The sequence below is a fragment of the Lepisma saccharinum genome, chromosome 7, assembly GCF_977018435.1.
Source record: "Lepisma saccharinum chromosome 7, izLepSacc3.1, whole genome shotgun sequence".
In the NCBI taxonomy this organism is placed as follows: domain Eukaryota; kingdom Metazoa; phylum Arthropoda; class Insecta; order Zygentoma; family Lepismatidae; genus Lepisma; species Lepisma saccharinum.
The window spans coordinates 5,505,244-5,524,027 of record NC_139235.1 but is presented as its reverse complement, the minus strand read 5'-3'; the positions used below and the strand labels follow the sequence as shown (position 1 = coordinate 5,524,027).

The following is an 18,784-nucleotide window of genomic DNA, read 5'->3' as shown; positions in this document are numbered from 1 at the left end:
CATTCAAATTTCTACTAGACATGTACAGTGGGATCCATAAGTATTACCGTACAAATTGTCCATGACTATTTTCATTCATTTTTCTCTCCCATTCTGTGTGTTTTTAAGCGATGGATTTTTATGGATGCTGGTGCAGAAGTTGTCAACAGCTTGTTTTAAGTTTTCTTTTAATTCTTGAAGCTCTTATTGGGTCAAATAAAGTGCACGAACATAGTGATGGATAATTTGCACGGTCATACTTATGGATACCACTGTACCTAGACTGATATTTACGCAGTGGACCGTGGCCATTTTTATTTTGACGCTTTGAAAGTGAGTATCCTGCCACACTATAAATCTTATATTTTAATCTGCCTGTATGAAACTCATTGTTCGTGTAATATTAGATTCAGGGTTTTGAGACCGTGTAGTGATAGCATATAATGCGTTATTAGCGCGCGGACATGGCCAAATTACAATACCCTTTTTTGTGCTCGACCAGTGACTCTGATGGTGGCGGCCCCACACGCACTTACTGGTTTTGTCGATGCTCTTATGTTTGACAAGTGCCATTGTGAACTAAGTAAAGAACCAGTTTGACCAGACAACATAAGGGGGATGAATGGACGCTTCGAGACTAATGTTCCAAACAGGATTTGTCAAATTTCCACCGCAAATATGAGAGCAGTACGTCATGAATCTTTTGTGTGGTAACCCCTTTCCGTTGTGCCGGGTCGATGTGTTTGGCTGGTGTCGGCAAACTGGATGACGTTGTGCGTGCTGTACCGGTGATAAATCGCTCTTTCGAGGCGCTAATGAAAGCTATTGCGGTAATTGCCTACCCCCTCCCCCACCCTTATCAGGGGTGGTTTGTTTCTAATTTGAGTGATTGTTCCCGCTTGAGAAAAATTATGGGGAGGAAACGCAGTTATTTTTCATTACGGATTTCGACTGGTGGGCCTTATGGGAAACTTAAACTGCCAAAGCTGTCATCTCGTGTTGGCGTTGTCGTATATCAAATGTTTAGGGTTGAAAATAACCACATCCCTCGCTCTCCTTCCAAAGCTTTGGTCCTTCCCCTCCCGTGTCCATGAAAAATGTGGAACTTTTTCGAGAAGGGTTGCCTGAAACGCTTCGGGAACTAAGACTGTTAAAGTGTGAATTGAGCAAATTGTCCAGGACACTGACTTACCTAGAGATTTTTCATGTTCAGGTGTTTAATACCTGCATCTGGCAACAGTGTCGTTTCACATTCTAGTGATGTATTAACTTTGCCGCCAGGACGTCATTGCGTACAAAAAAAAAAGTAGTGTCACCTTGGTGATAGGCCGAGGTTGAGTATGTCTTCGTCCATGGCTAGGCTTGCCAACTTTAAAGAACAAAATTCCCGGAGATTTCTTTATAGCCTTTTAACCCTTTAGATTAAAATGTTTCTGGAAGATACGAATGTACTGAATATCAACTGTTTTCTGTTTGTGTGGTCCTGCTACTGTGAATGCAAAATTTAACCAACTTGATCAAAATAACCTAGCAACCTTAATTTTTAAGTAAACAAAACAAAATCAATGTACAGTTACACAGACACTCCTGAAGCCGAACACAATCTTTCAAAGTGAAATATAAAAACATAATAATAGTAAATCTCGTCATTCCGGGAGATAACAAGGTTTGTCTGGGAAACCAGTAGAGTTCGATTCCGGGGGACTCCCATCCCAGCTATTCCGGATGGCAAGCCCATCTGTGGCAGGTCTGTATGAAACCAGGGGGCTTAAGTTGGAATCCATCACTAATTTCATTCATCTTCATATATAATGGACCACACTACTACCTTTTCAGGCCGCTGTATAGAGTTCTGGCAAACTGAAGGAAGCACCTTCACTCTTGCCTAACATGGCTGCTTGCTGAATACCAGCAAAGGCAACCCCTATGCAATATCCTTAATTGCAAGCAGGGAAGACTTTGTGAACATATGGCGGCAAAAGGGTTGTGTGGTGGTCTTGGCAGTTCTGTCAAAACAAGTCAATAAATCTAAATTTATGTGCTGCTGAATAATCAGCCAATAGTTAATGCAAATGCTCGCTCACCCTTTCTGTGGGACGGCTGTGTGGATCTTTTACTTCCCACTTTGTGGCTACGCTGGTTGCAATTTCTGTCCAAGTGGAAGAGGTCCAGTCATATTGCACTCCCGCTGGCATAGATTGCATTTGTAGCCAGATGGAACAGCTGCAGTCACCGTGTTGTGATATGAGTTCAGCTAGTTAACCTATAACCACTTCCATCTTTTGAATCCAAAACTGTCACTGTCTTTTTTTTTTTCAGTAAGATACATGTCAATGCCACGTTAGAACTGTGAAGATCACTGACATGCGGTCTGGTCATTACAACTAGCCAAGAAATAATGTGCCACTGCTGTACGAATTCAAGAAAGTCTCTTTAGGGAAGTCAGTATTTCAAATCATGGAATATATTTTGGATGATTGAACATCCAATCTGAATAGGACCATGAAAATAACAGATCGCGAGAAAATGAGATAAAGCGTTCTTTAATAATATAGTACGAAATTTCTGTGCAGCGAAGAAAAAACTGACGTAGTTATGAAATCATTAAAACACACCGTCGAATTCCTATGATGGATATTCCTTTTTGGCAGACAAGCTGCTGAAAAAAAAATATCGAGAAACAGTACAGTAGGATGCATAAGTATTACTAAGTAAATTGTCCTTCACAATGTTTATTCTCTTTATTTTACGCAATGAAAGGTGTAAGAATTTAACTGCCCCAGCATACTAAAAATCCATTCCTTAAGAACACATAAAATGCTAGAGGAAAATTAATGTTAGTATGGACAATTTGTTGAGCAGTGCATCACACTGTACAAGATTTGGATTGTTTTTCAGCATAGGATGTAAGTTGTATGACTTATCAGCATGTTTTTCAAGGAGTCAATAACAATATACACTTCAGATGTTGAGTAGTGTCTTAATTACGTTTGAATTACAGTGAATTAAAATTACTTATAAATGTATATCAAAGCTTGGGTTCATAGATCTTAGTAGCTGAACTCAATATTTCAATAACTATTTTCTTGTATATATGTATTAAAAACCAGCAAGGAAATGCTTAACTAAGACTACTTATATAATATCGAACTGTCTTAACATATTATTCGCTGACCATTCATTTTCCCTAATTCTCCTTTTTGTGTTCTTTGCAGGGGCAACTGGGAGAAACAAACAGTGTTTCAGACAGTGATGACGAACCCCTCACAAAATATCCACGACTGAGCGGAGACTGGAGTCATGTTGGAGCACAGTTTTCAAAATTTGGTTCCTACATTGAGGTAAGTAACCATTCATTATAGTTGCAATATAAGTACAATCACAGACACTTCTGTCTTGACTGTTAATGGGATTGTTAAAACCCAGAAGAGTATGTGGCTGTACATGAGTAGTTTACTTCAGTATGATTGGCAAAAAAAAATATATATCCTAAATTAGTTTTGGCTGAAGCCATGGGCATTTCAATCAATATTTTTCAAATTTCAACCTAAAAGCGAGCTCCCATGGAGACAATAGGTGTCAATCTACCCTTTGGTGTGAGTGATGCTGGATTCGATTCCTGGAAGAAGCTCCAAAATTTTGTTTTTGGCCCAGCACCGTGAGCTTATTTTGGAAGCTACGTGAAAGCAGTGGGCTCTGTTGCACCAGGGAGTTTTTGTTGCAAGACAGTCATTACTTACAAGGGCTTTCTGAAATATAGCTAACGTTACTCGCATGTTGAAATTTGTGGCTGCTTCATACAAACCTGGGACTTACGTTTTGGGGAAGTGATTCGAAAAGTTTTCCATCCAACAAAAACAGCATCCAAGATTATATGCTAAATAAATGTGACTTTTGCGAATGATCGTCAGGTCCCCTAACTTGTATATTTAATAAACCGGAAATTTGTTAGACGGCAAGTGCCCCCTTGCCCCCGCTATGTTACACCTATGATGCTAGCAGAGAAACATACAGTATGAAACAAATCACTAAGATACAGCCTTTAGCATAGCGTATGCTTTATTGAACATTATTTACAGGTAGTCACAATTTCTCGAAAGTCACCTATGGTCCATCTTCTTTTTCCTGCCCTTTTTAGCCTTTTAGGGCACAGATTCAACTTTACATTTTCTTGACATAAACGACACCCCCAAAACTGCAAGGCCCTGTCCGATAGTATGCATTGGCATTGCACACCCCTAATGTCAGGCCTACATTAACTTTACAGAATGACGTACTGTAACACAATTGTTGCATTGTGTTATTCCCGTGTCTGGTTAATCATGACAAATATGATACACGAAGTTTCATGTTGTATTTCTTGAACAAGTAATCTTAGGTTTGACAAAGGGAAAGCATCCTACAACAAAGGGATTACTATTCACACGTTCTTTTCTGTGTGGGAACGTTACAAAATATAATTGCCACCAAAAAATACAATAATGAGGAGTGAGATCCTGTGTCTTGATACATTAACTGTCATTGAACCTCAGTTTCTTGCAATATAAGGCAATTTTAAGGTCATAAATTTGCCTTAAAGTACAAACCTATCCAGAATTACTCATTCTAATTGTGGGTGCTCTATCGCTCTTTCTCTGCATTGTCTTGGTCCAAAGAATGTCATAAAGAGTGCTTTGTGGGAAGAAACACACTTTCTCTCCAGCATATGTGTCATAAGGCCATTTACCTTCAGAGAATTTGCTTCATTTGGTGTGTTATTTATGTAAAAGTAGCATACCATTAATTATAGAAAATAATATGTCACCAGAAAACACATCTAAGGGCATGTTAAATGTGCATTATCGGTTTCTCGTGTGATGTATTTGATATTAAAGATCATCTTGTAATCTCATTCAAAACATCTTATTTTTCATTATTATTATAATTTCTGTCAATTTGGATGTATCTCGATTTGTTTAGGAGTGGTGTTCAGTAATGTCAGTACTATTCTCATAACTGCAGTTTGAGAATTTTTCGGATTGCATGGGTTCATCCAGAATTTACCACCTGAGGGAAGGGGCTATTTTAGTAGATTTACCATAATTGGACCTTAATGAAAAATTTTGATAAAGTTTTGAGGGCATGGTAAGGATGTGTTGGTAAATCATTGCTCCCATGCTCTGCATAACACATTTGGCTATTTTAGTTCATTAGAAGAGAGCATTTACAATAGAAACATTTCTTTTCGAAGTTTAATTACTTTTAATTGATGAATTGAATTTCTTCTACTTTCAGGATGATTTGGACGAGTTGCGTGTGATGGACATTAGTCCCAACCTGACACCAGGCGATCAGGAATCTTGTGTCTCTCCAATTGATGGTGATAGTGGACTCCCAAGTCTAGAAGATAAAGTTAGCGTTGGACCATACACAGGCAAAAGCATCATGGTTGGAACAACAGGCATCACTGATCTTGAAACAAAATGTGGAAAGACAGATGGTGTGGAGTTGATTCATGATATTGGATACTCTTCAGAAAGTTCTACGCACTTCTCAAACGATGATAAAGTTGCGGCTCATGATAAATATTCAGTGAATTCGGTTAATTCTGACACTGCCAAAAAGATACATAATCCAGAATTGGCCTTGAATGAAAACAACAATTGTTACCAAAGAAATCCAGAGACTGATAAGTCTTCCAGACATTTGGAGAAGTGTCAGATCCAGCCGTCTGACATTTCTGTGTATAATAATACCTCAGGCATTCCCCAAGGGAAATTATTCGAGGACACCTCAGCTTTCAGCCAGTCGGACCGCAAGGGTCCAAAAATTGCCACATTTTATTTCAAGCACATGGACACTGATTCCGAAAGGGAAGGAAAGCAGGACAAGGATTCTTCAGTGGGAGCTGCGTCGGGAAGTTCCGGCAATGAAATGAAGTCGATGGAAGAGTCGTCCGAGGAAGAGTGGACGTACACGTGCGGAAGTTCCAACGGTTCACCGAACCAAAACAGTGCTGCCGATCCAATAAAGATGGAGATGAAACAGAACCAGCCGAGTCTGAAACGGAGCGCTCGCATGAAGCTTCAATTTGGCAATGAGGATACCGGAAGCTCTGATAACGATGCCAGTATGATCGACCCAGACTCTCCGAACGCCAAGAAGCTCAGCGATAGCGAGAGTAGTGCCATAGGTGTCAAACACGTTCAAGTAGCTGCCGATCATAATGACAGCATCAAGAGTTCCCCAAACAGTGAGGCTAATTCGAAGTCCAGTGCGATGGATTCGTCCACTCTAGTCAACGGGGGCAGCTCGATCTGCAACCGTACCTGCAGCAAGGAGTCCATATATGAGCTTGTGAGCAAGGCGGAGGAACTTGTCAGAGAAGATAGCCCTGGGAAGATGAAGAACAGGAACTTTGAACCTTTGAAGTTTGGACAAGGACAAGACAACAAGTTTGCAAGGATCAAGCAGTGGTTGAAGAATCATCGTCACGAGGAAGTTGGAAAGAGCATTTCGACTTCACAGGTAATGTAGTATCAAATTACCTTGGTTATATTAGAATAGAATGCGGATGATACTATAAATTTCTAAGTGGATGAACGTTATTAGATTTAGAAAAAAAAAATTGAAGTTGGTTTGAAAGCTTTCGTGATTACTAATTCTCTTAATGTTAGTGGTTCTATATTAGCATGCAATGTTAATTGGACATTATACATTGTCTAGTGCTTTAAACTATACTTGTTCTAACACTACATTCAAGAGAGCACCTGCCAGGGGTCCTGGGTTCGAATCCCAGCATGGATATTTGCGAGTGTCCATTCATAAATTTCATCATGTCATTACTCACCCCCATTTTCGCAAATTAGCCAAAAGTGACACAAGAAGCGAAGTAAAATAAAGCCAATGAATAACAAATCAAGAGAGCACCTCTTCTCTCGTCGTCTTCAGGTGTGTGTACAAATTTCATTTAATGGTAGTGGGGATCGAACGACAGACCTGTGATTTTACTCCAAATGTGGTGTGCTCTCTCTCAACTATGCACGGTGTGGATATCTATTAGTATTATTTCAAATAACTCCTGGCTGCTAAATTCTATATATTTCAAACTTGATTGAACAATGCTATCATAGGCGTAACTTGCCAGGGCAAGGGGGCACTTGCTCCCCCAATTTTTTTTATTATTATTATTCAAATTTACTACAAGTTAGGAGATCTGAGGAGTGAAGTAATAGAGTAATATTTGTGATTTCGCAAACGTCACAGTTATGTAGCAAATAATCCTGGATGCTGTTTTTATGGGATGGAAAAACTTTTCCGAGTCTCTTCCCCTAAATTAAGCCCCAGATTTGATTCTACCCCCACAAAATAAGTCCCCAAGTCTGATTCTGCCCTTCAAAATTAGGCCCAGTTTGATTCTACCCACTCAAAATTAGGTCCCAAGCCTGATTGTCCCCTCAAAATTAGGTCCCAAGCCTGATTCTGTCCCCTCAAAATTAGGCCCCAAGCCTGATTCTGTCCCCTCAAAATTAGGCCCCAAGCCTGATTCTGTCCCTCAAAATTAGGTCCCAAGCGTGATTCTGTCCCCTCAAAATTAGGTCCCAAGCGTGATTCTGTCCCTCAAAATTAGGTCCCAAGCCTGATTCTGTCCCCTCAAAATTAGGTTCCAAGCCTGATTCTGTCCCCCCAAAAATTAGGTCCCAAACCTGATTCTGTCCCCTCAAAATTAGGTCCCAAGTTAGGCCCATGAATGCTATCATCCATAATAATAATAATGTTTTGATGATGATATAAAAAAGAGAAACATTTTATCGATAGCAGATTCTAAAGCTTGCTAACACTATTTGTCATGTAATCCTATATTGTGATACGGAAGAATTAAAGGCAAATATTGTGTTCAGTATTCTCAATACATGAACTTCGTTCTGTGCTTATCTTGCTACTGATTAGAACCTGTGATATTTTTAAGAAAAGCCTTTATCTTGTGTGGAATGTAGGTGCAGGGAGTTTTTGTGTCAGTTGAGTTTTGCTGTGGAGGAAGGTAGACACTGTTATCCAAAACTGATAGAGTACCTCCAACTTTTTGTGTGTATAATTGGAAGTGCATTAACCTTTTCTATTGTGCAATGTCATTGTTCTGGTTTATTTGTAATGATTATAGCTTGGTGAGTGTTTCTCCTTTCAATATAATCTCTCTTCTTTTTTAGTTAAAAATTGCTGATCTTTAATTTATTTTTTCAATCTTCTGTGTGTGTTGCCTAAAGTACTTAGGCTGTAATCAGGATAATTTTTTTCAAAATTTTCAATTACTATAGCTAATGTAATTGACCGATCCCATATCATTGTGCAATTTGTACTTGAATGATCAAGTGGTTGGAAATAAATATATCAATCAATCAATACTAATTATAACAGATGGTCTTGCATAACATTTTGAAAATTAATACACTGCTTTCAAACGTTTGGTCTCTCATCTCTTTTATGACAAATACATTTACATTCTTATTAATGTTCATAGATTGAAAGTCATTGTACATATTAAAATGTCAGAAAGGATAAGTTAAAGAGATGGGAGAAAAATTGTGTTGTACAATATTTGTTTGTTTGTCAGCCTATTTCAAGTTTATTTTAAATCAAAACTGTAGGCTGTAGCATTTCAGTTTTGCTTTTGCATAAGTTTTTTCGTTAGAGTGAACTAAAGTAACTACAGTTGTTGTAACAATTCTGGGTCAATATCGAGAAACACAAGTTTCATAAACTGCCAACAAGAAAAAAAGGAAATTTACTGGGTAATTGTCTCTATCTCTTTCTCTCTCTATTTATCTCTGAAAGAAAATATATAGATAGAATCAGTGTAGCAATCTCTATTGTTTTTCTTGTATGTACGCATTGCTTGCATTGTAGAATTGATCTCTCGTAGTCTACAGTTATTACAAGCATAAATACACAGTTTTTTGTTGCGACATTTCAGGAGAACAGGCGCTCCCTTCATCAGACATTTATTTTTAGTTTGATTAAAGATACAGTTATAACAATGGTTAACAATTTTTTTTAAACAAAAAAGAGAATCCCTTATACAATGGATGTTGTCAATGTTACATTGTTGTAATATAGCAACTTAACTGTGAAAAACAAGCAGTCTGTTTTATTTTTATTTCAGATAATTTTTGATCACATTATTTTTTATTAAAAAAAATATGAATCCCAAATACGTTAAAACTGTTAACTATTGTTATAACTGTATCTTTAGTCAAACTAAAAATAAATCTCTGATGAAGGGAGCGTGTGTTCTCCTGAAATGCCACAACAAAAAACTGTGTTTTTATGCTTGTAATAACTGTAGACTATGAGAGAAATAGCAATCTCTATTGCTTATGAAAATCTACTATTCTTTTCTGCTGGGCTGATAAAGGACCAGCACTATTTCCTCCTGGTAAGTTTATCGTAAGCTAACTTCCATCCTTCAGTTTCTTTCTATTTTAGAATAGTTTTCCCTTTCCAGAGGCTTATTTCTAAAATGTAATTTCTCTAGTGTTCCATAAAATAAACCATTAGTTACAGGTTCTGCACCTGGGGACATATTATCTAAATATTGAAAATATTAACCTTGGCATCCAGGCAAAAACCTAAGCAATTGAACCCTTACTGTCTTCGGACCTATTGCATGCTTTTTTGTATACCTTAATATCAGCTAAAGTGCAATTTTACTTTATTAATTTTACAAAGTTACATGAAGTTAGGTCATGTAATGGGAAAAAAAATAGATTAGGGTGCATCTTTATTTATTGTTACAGTTAAGTTTTCAACTTATTGGTTAAACAATGTTTCTCTGTCTATATTCTTCATCAATTTGTTTTTAACTGTAACATACTTTGACCAATCTCATATATTTGACATAGAGAATAAGAAATCAACAAACTGTGTCATAATGAATGCCATTTTCATTTCTGCTGACACAAAGTTGTGGTTTACAATGTCAAACTAAACACTAACCTGCTTTCACTCAGAATAATTGGTATTTTATCAGTATGTGCTGATAAAGGAATATCTGTTTGTAGATTAAAATTGAAGATATTTTTACTGGTGCTATATTTCCATAAATAGTTCATACTTAAGAATGTAATTTATTTATTTATTTATTTTCCAACTAATGGAGAGATATAATTCAGTGCTCTGGTTTTGTAAAGTACATTTTTATAATAAACGGCTTCCTTTTCAAAGGCAAGGCTCATGGAAGCCATGTAGATATAGTAATGAAAGAATTGAATGAATTTTTCATATTCTTTGGGAAAATTCCAGATCAGTATACTATCGATTGTTAGTTGGATTTTACACACTATATAGCCAAAAGACACCGGACACCCAAATGAACATTGTGCTAGTGTCAGTGTCTGGGGCTGTTTTTCCTGGTTTGGGCTCAGGTCATTAGTTTCGGTGAATGGCAACATGAACAGTGGTGTTTATGAGAACATTTTAGACAATAGTATCCTGCCCACACTGTGGCAACAGTTTGGAATTGGTCCTTTTCTCTATCAGCACGATAATACCCTTGCCCATAAAGCAGGGTCCACTGCATCGTGGTTTGAGGACAATCAGGTGGATGTGCTTAGCTGGCCTGCTCAAAGTCCTGACTCGAACCCCATAGAACATCTTTGGGATGAACTGGAGTTTCAGTTGTGCAGCAGACACACTTGACCAAAAACCACCCAGAACAATTCATGAGGCTACAAATGGCAAAAAAAATTCCATCAGCAATATACCAGAACTGAGTGAATAGCCTGGCCCGAAGAGTAAATTCCTGGTCTGCCATCTTATTAGTTACCTGGAATGAACAGCACTGGGTGTCCAGTGACTTTTCGCTATATAGTGTTTCTGTATTAGTGTGTGTGCAGAAATTTCATTATCATGAGAACCTTTAGGATTTGTTTATTTCTTTCCCTGTAAATATCACCACGTACGATTGCCAATGGCTGCACAGGTGAAGAGAGAAACACTGCAGGGGCTGGATAGTGACGTGGCCATGCCTTTGCTAGAAACTACTTCAATACAAATGAAGTGGATTGGCTGTTGCAGTCACGTGACACTCCACTGTGTGCTGGGTCCATCAGTCATCGTATATGGCAAGCTGTATATTTTAACATGTGCAGTATTCATTCTTTTAAATCAGCATCTATGTTTTAAAAATGAGAATATGTATTAACTATTGATGTTTTCCATTCCATGACAGCCTCCGGACAGCTGCGATGCAAGCGGGGAGTATACATCTGGGGATTCGGATAATGATACTCAGACATCAGAAGAACTGAATGGAAGCATAGCTACGTGCAGGCAAATGGAGACGATTGGTTCGAAGGCAGGGTCAGCAGAAGTGATTGCCGAAGGAGCCAATGAGACACCCACCGTGGAGAAGGTCGTGTCTGTGAACATGCCAGAACAGCGCAAACTGAAGGTGAGTCAAATGTTTTTAGAGGAGAATTTCATGACGAGATGAACCTTGTACAATTGGAGATCAGACGGAGACTAAGTGTCAGAGATTCGTGGTCTTGTTTGAGACTTTGGTATAATATTTTAAATACGTACTTGAATCTATAACTTTATCAGACATACCAAGCAAGTATCCTCCTCATTATTAATAAGTGTGTGATGTATTTTGTTTATATAATTACAAAGTCAACACATTAGAGACAACTTTCAACCTGTGATGAACTGTTGCATATATATGCAGGATAAAATTATGTTGGCTTGGTGACATTCTGTATCACTTGTTTATACTATACGTTGTGATACTCGGGATAAGAATGCCTTGTCTGGCAGTCATAAAAAATGTTTAAAAGATATTTACGATTTTTTTTTCCAGTGGGAGTTAATTTAGTTATTAGTTAAAAGATTCATCAGCTTTATTTCTTCCAGAAATAATTTTTCCTCTTTTCAGAATTTTACACAGAATATGTAGATTTCCCTGTCTGTGGACTGTTTGCATTTGAAATTTATGGATGTGGACTATTTTAGCATCCTTTCCTTTGTACAAGTTAAATTTTAATATGTGGTGGTCAATTTCATTATCACCTTAGAACTCCCTAAAAACATTTTAAAAAAAAAAGATTTTTAAAGATCTTGAGTTGAATAAAATGTAAAAATATAATGTTCCAGGGAGAACTTTCCACTTCGCATCGTCATGGCCCAGATGAATTGATATCAAGGAATCATTGCGTCCCATCTCGAAATTTTGAGTTTCGGATGAAGCCAGTAAAGAACTCGGAAAGAAAAACAGTGTTAAATACAAACACCTCTTAAAAATGATCTCCGATTACAATTTCTGCTTTTGAATTGAAAATTTAAAACTGTGATTGCAAAATATTTTATAGTTTATTCCGCCCCTACCTAGAAAGCTGCTGTGTGAAGCTGACTTTTACAATTCCAGTCCCTGCAGGAAAAATCCTGTGTACACTAGAGGTTCCAAGTCAGTGTGTGTGTGTGGGGAGGGAGTATTGTAAATGCAAGAAACAATATATACCTGTAGCACGCATCTTTGAAAAGTCACGAGCCGCCACTGTCTACTGGCCAACATTCAAGAAATATTTTATAACAGTCGAAGCATAACAGGGTGTGAATACTAGACAACATCCTTTTGTGAACGATTGCAATGAGCTACTGATATCAATGGGAGAGTGAAGTATTTTTTTTCTGCAAAAGACACACAGAATTTTTTTTGTAATTGCAAGGGTGGATAATGTTCAGCCTTTTTTTTTTTCATTTTAATCTGTAATTTGTTACTTAAAAAAAGTGGTCCGTAAAGTCTGTATTTTTTGTTTTTGTGACTGCAATTTGTAACTTTTTGTTATTGCATTTCGTGGGATACATGGCAACATTCCATTAAGACAGAAGTTTTGTTTTCCAGTTCCGTTAAAGACATTCTTACATAATTTTCACTAACCGAGTAACAACCATTATTGCACCAACTAGGTAGCACTCTTGTGAAAATTTTTCTTGAGCACTGACTCTGCTTAATTGCTGAAAAGGTTATATATATATTCTGTTTTGAAGGCTGGGTTTTTCTTTACTTCCTATCTTATTCACCACCTTGTTACCAAGTCACCTTTGTTTACAGTTCATTAACTTTTTACTACAAGAAGAAAACTTCTTATCTTTGCAAAAATTGTAGCCTGGTGTTCAATATAAAGGTGTATCATGACTAGGCCTCGGATTTTAAGTTTATAACCTATTTTTCCTTTGCAAGGAAATAAAAAAAGATGGCAAGTTATGTCACCATTTCATTAAAAAATGCTACAACCAACTAAGTTTTATAGTGCCTAAAATAACCTATTTTGCTTGTTAGAACCTATTTTAGGTTTAACTGCCTAAATTAAACCTTTTTTTAGGTTATTACATATTTTTTTTTTAGGTTTTACAGGATTTTTATATCTCACAGAGATAATTACTCGGTTTAATGACGAAACAATTCAATAACTCGCATGTTTGAAACATGTTTTCTGTCTATTTCTCTCCCTCCAAGCCTGTGATGTTTTTCAAAGCTCTAAACAAAACAAAATGCACACACTGGCAGCAATTAGAGGGGCAGTTCCCTCCTACTTTTTGCCCCCGCACTATGGACTCTTAATGCTAAGCCTTGTCTACTAAGAGAAAGGAGACTGTCCTTGCTCCTCAGTAAAAGTTACATTTTTTCACGTCTACGGAGGAAAAAGTGGAATAGAGAGAACATCTGCTTGTACCTTTTTCATGTTTTACCAAAATTCATGCATTATTCCCAGAGCCAATAATTCACGTATGATTCCCGGAATTCAAGGAATTCTAAGTGAGTAGCCACCTTGATATTGTTCAGGAAATTATACATATGTAATTCTTTTCTCATATCAACAAGTAACTTTCACTAACAGCACAAGCATAGTATTGAAAATGATTTGTGGATAATTTTGAAAATATATATATGTATTAAAATTTCTTACAGTTCTTGTGAAATGTTGTTTTTAACGATTGTAAATAATCAGTATATTCAGGAATTTTAAACCATTTATAAAGTTTTTTTGGATCCTACTTCACGATTTTCCGACCCTAATTTAAGATTTTTAGAACCTATTCTAGGATTTTTAGAGCTCATCTTAGGATTTTTAGAGCCTATTTTAGGATTTTTAGAGCCTATTTTAGGATTTTTAGAGCCTATTTTAGCAACCTAAAAGCACACCTTTTAGAACTTACAAACCCAAAGTCGAATCATGACTTTCTATTGCAATGTTGTATGTCAGATAATTATTTTTTTTAATAGAATCTGTTTCATTTTTAAAATGCCAATTTATTGATTGGATGTAATCGAATTGATCATTAATTAGTATTTGATCAGTGTTTTTGGTATTTTGTTGAGTTAAATCAGTAATTTGGACCCTTTAACTAGCTTCCACCCCTGTAATTACAGAAGAAGAGATTTCAACCATGTTGGTGCTATAAATTTAAGTACTAATGTAAAATTTAGATTTCAAATACCGCAGGCTGATTGCTGTTTTGTCGCATCCCAACGTTTTGCGAGAGATGAGTTGATGTTTTATGCATCACGTTTGGAAGCTACCTATCTGTAGTGGTGTGATTTTTCAACATTTACAAAATGTTTGCGTAAATTTTGTAGTGTATTCAATATCCACATACGTCAAACTTTAATCAGCTCTTCTGCAAAGTCAGAACAGATGGACATACAACAACATAGTATTCAGCCAGCAATATGTCATGTAAACTTGTAGTTCTTCCTACTTTTCATGTATCTGAGGTACTTGGAAGCAGCCTTTCCACATCCCCAAGTAACCAAAAGTGGTTGGCCCAATGTTGGGCCAACCTTACTGAAAATGGTTGGCGAAACGTTAGAACATACTGTTGGACCAACGTGTGGGTTTAGGTTGGAGCAATGTATTGAAAACTAAAGCATACATAATTTATTGTGAGGCCAAACAATAGTACAAATTATTTGTGAAAATAAAAAAGTTCACAACTTTGTCAGTCACATGGTATCATTGTTTTCAAGTCATAGTACCCTTCAAGTGGTAGCACAAAAAACTTTTTGAAGTTTACTTAATTTCCACTTTTCATGGAATTTAATCTGCACGTAACATTGTTTATAACCACCTTCACAAGATACCTGTGAGAATGTTCTTGTTTTTGCTACAGCTAAAGAGACCAACAATAAACTGTTACTAACACCTTTCATCCATGGTGGCTGACAAAGAACTGATGAGTGACTGCGAGTTAAAAATAGCTTCTACTTTGATTAAAAAAAATATATTTCCAGTATGTGTTATGACTGACATATTTGAAAAGAAACACTGTTACATGTCATTTATTTTACAATCTAGAATTTACATCATACTCTTGAAAGTTGAACATGAGAATGTTACTTACGTGAAATTTAGAAGATTTCGCACTTCCGCATTGCACGATTTAATGGTTCAATCCTATTAATTTCGAAGATCCACTGTCTTCATTCACAAAAGGGTACGGCGTTTGAAGCGGAGAAGACAGTGGATCTTCGAAATTAATAGGATTGAACCATTAAATCGTGCAATGCAGAAGTGCGAAATCTTCTAAATTTCACGTAAGTAATTTTAAACAGCGTTTACCGCAACCATCATGAATGAGAAAGTTGTTTTTAAAACTGATTTTGACTCACATTTCCTTGATTGGGCAAACGTTGGCAACCACTGTTGTCCCAACGTAAGACCAAAATCAATTTGCCAACCTTTCCCACGTAAAAACTGACATTGGCCCAAGGGTTGTGGTTACTTGGGATATAACTAGACTTCACATTGCAAAATGCAGGAAACCTTGCTATATTTCTACCATTTTTGTCCATTACACGATGAAATAAAATAAAAATATTATTTTTCACACAAGGTATTAAGAGTGCATCTCAATGTGTATATACATTTTACAAAAGAACTAAAAACTGAATAATGTTAGATTTTGAAAAATCAATGTGGAGAAGCTAAAATATGATTTACTTTAGGTAATGATGAGGCAGAAGAGAGGCCAGCAAGCAGATCGTCCATGGAGCGTTTCAGGGGTGTCCCAACTTGGAGTGTGCAGGAGTCTTGCCCACTTCTCGGTTTCCGAATCTGCTCTCAATCAGCTCCTTACACCACCTGGGAAAATAGGAACTTTCGCAGTAAGGTTAGTAACAACTGATTATTTATTCATGAGTAACATCTATTTGAAAGGCTGTGCTTGAACAGTGGCTCCAAAGTGTGTACCATGGCACCCTTGGGCACCATGGCTGACTTGCTGGGGCATCACAATGTTCGAATATTTTGACTGAAATGATGTTCCAAATGTGTGCTTATTTAGTACTTCATACATGTAAGATGTTTCTGAAATTGAAATGTGTGTTTACTTTTTAACTTAAGGCACGCACTAACCTCACTAACTGAGCATCATTGCAAGTGTAAAATAGGCCTACATTCTGACTTGGGTACCACAGAAAAATATTGAAACACTAAGGGTGCCATGATACGAAAAAGTTTGGTAACCTCTTTCTAGAGTGAATAGTGTGATGCAGGAAATGTTAACATTTTCAAACACTAAAAACTCAGAACCTATAAGTGGTACAGAATTCAAGAATATACCAGCATGTAAATAAAACTGCACCCCAAGGGCTTCCAGTATATTTAACAAAAAGTTGCAACAATTTGAGCATATTCGTCTTTTCTACATTACCGTTCTGAAGTTGTGTGGATATAGACAGATAAAATAAATAAATTGACACAATATTTCAAGTCTACCTGTACAATCAGATGAGGAGCAGTCCGTGACTTTTACAGCAAGGGAAGCACATGTAAGAAATTTTAAAAAGCATTATTATAATAATAATTATTATTATGAACACTTTCTTTATGAATTCTTCTATCACTAAATTGTAGAATTCATCTTCTGCATTTTCACTTCAGTTTTAGCAGTTTCTTCTCAATTACTGTTCTTGGGTGAATTCGGTGAAATGATGAAAAGATCATTGAGCACGGGAACTGTTTAAACCAACAAACTTAACTTGAACATTTAAAAAAAAAAATCTTCAAGTAAAACAAAGGTTTCTGTACCCCCATTTGAGATATTAATCTGAGGAATAAGTGACACTTAGTTCACTTTTGTGACGATCCATGTCAAATGTTGATCATAAATCAATTTCAAAGAATAGAAAATGTCTTGAAAACTTTTTTTTGTGTTCTTTTTATCAACTAATTGTAAAAACTGTAATTTCTATTTTTGATTCATCATCTCCAGTTTGCGCTGTTGATCTTGTTGCAGGTTTATTCTCATAGTTGCAAATATTCTCAGGAGAATTTCAGCGCGGATTTCAGTTTACCGATGATGATGTGATGTTTATGTAAATTGTTAATATCATCGAAACCTGAACTGCTCCACATACCCTTTTCATTTGGAAATAGGCCCTCCCGAATGGTAGAGTGGTAACGTTGTCGCCTTGTAATGAAGGGATACAGAGTTCGATACCCGGTGGAGACATGTAGAGGTTCGGATCCCATTTTGAACTGTAGGTCCAATCTGAGTAGCCTGTCTATGCATGAAGTGTGCTTAGGAGCAGAACTCATTTGAAAATGGGACCCAAAGCCAACAGTATGTTGACACATTTTTTTCTTTATTGCACCCGGTAGAGTCTAAATCGGACATTGATCTACCACCAGAAATAACTTCTCTCTTCTCTTCAAAACTTCGTGACCTCACGTGGGCCTGGACGAAGAGTGCAGCAGCCACCTACTCTCTCCCATGCACCATTAGGCTGCCGCAAGACCCGGAATGAGTTCTGTGGACTCATTCCCTTTGAGTCAATTGAACCGTGCTTATTTGGTCAACTGTTAAGTATGATTTTTAAACCTATATTTTTCGTACAAATTCCAGAAATAACACACATAAAATTTACTTGGATAACTGACAACACAAAATTCTGTGTAAATGAAGAAAAAAATATTGCAAAATATTTTTTTTACGCTGATTTAGTTTGAATGAAACTGTGAGGCTGGAATGAATGGCGGTCATGCATTCCCTATGCCGAAGACAGAGCCGAAGATCTATGAAGAATGCCGAATACTCCCTTTCCCTTTGCCGAGATGAGCAACACAGACACTGATGGTCGTCTGCTGGCTACCACGTAGGACCACAACGAGGATACACATCTCGTGGTTTTTACAACAGCCCTTAGAAGTTGATATATGACCACATAAGAATAGTTTTAATGAAACTCAATGAAACTGTAAAAATAAATTGACCACATAAACATGGTTAATACTTCTACTTTGTAAGGGAAAGACTCATTCCATGGAATAACCACCCATGAATCAGATTCTAGCCAGCCCAGTGGCATATCTAACGAGAGTCCTGTGGTGGGGGAACAAAAATCTCAGAGGGTGTCTGCTGATACCAGAAGATATGAAAGGATAAATGAGATAATAATTTCTCAAAATGTTTCCAGCATATTTTTTTACTGCATTGCTATAAGTTTTGAGTAGCTGCTTTTATTTGTTGATGCTAAATGTATGGAATGCTATTTTATGAATGTTGTTGTACATAAGAACATGAATTATCTGAAGAATCTGTTAACAGAACTGAACAGCTCCGAAGTATCTGTAACAGTGAAAAAGCAACAATGCTCAAATGACCGGGTAGTAGATTCAACAAATGAAAGAAGGAAGGGTTTGGGGGACACATTTAAAGAGCAAAGTTTAGAATATATGAAGTACATCACTGTTGCGTGCTGGTATATAAGTTGTTTTTTTGTTTCTTTTTTAATTATTGTTCAGTATGTCAGTGTATAGTACTTAAA

General features: G+C 36.9%; 1 protein-coding gene across 1 annotated transcript in view; it reads left to right on the top strand.

Moving 5' to 3' along the window:
* klar (klarsicht) overlaps positions 1-18,784 on the top strand; it is a 495,292-nt gene that overhangs the window by 367,490 nt on the left and 109,018 nt on the right. Inside the window, exons 7-10 of the mRNA XM_083124917.1 lie at positions 3,195-3,320; positions 5,254-6,486; positions 11,186-11,407; positions 15,962-16,125. Coding sequence (XP_082981043.1) covers positions 3,195-3,320; positions 5,254-6,486; positions 11,186-11,407; positions 15,962-16,125 — 1,745 coding nt within the window. The remainder of the gene's footprint in view (positions 1-3,194; positions 3,321-5,253; positions 6,487-11,185; positions 11,408-15,961; positions 16,126-18,784) is intronic.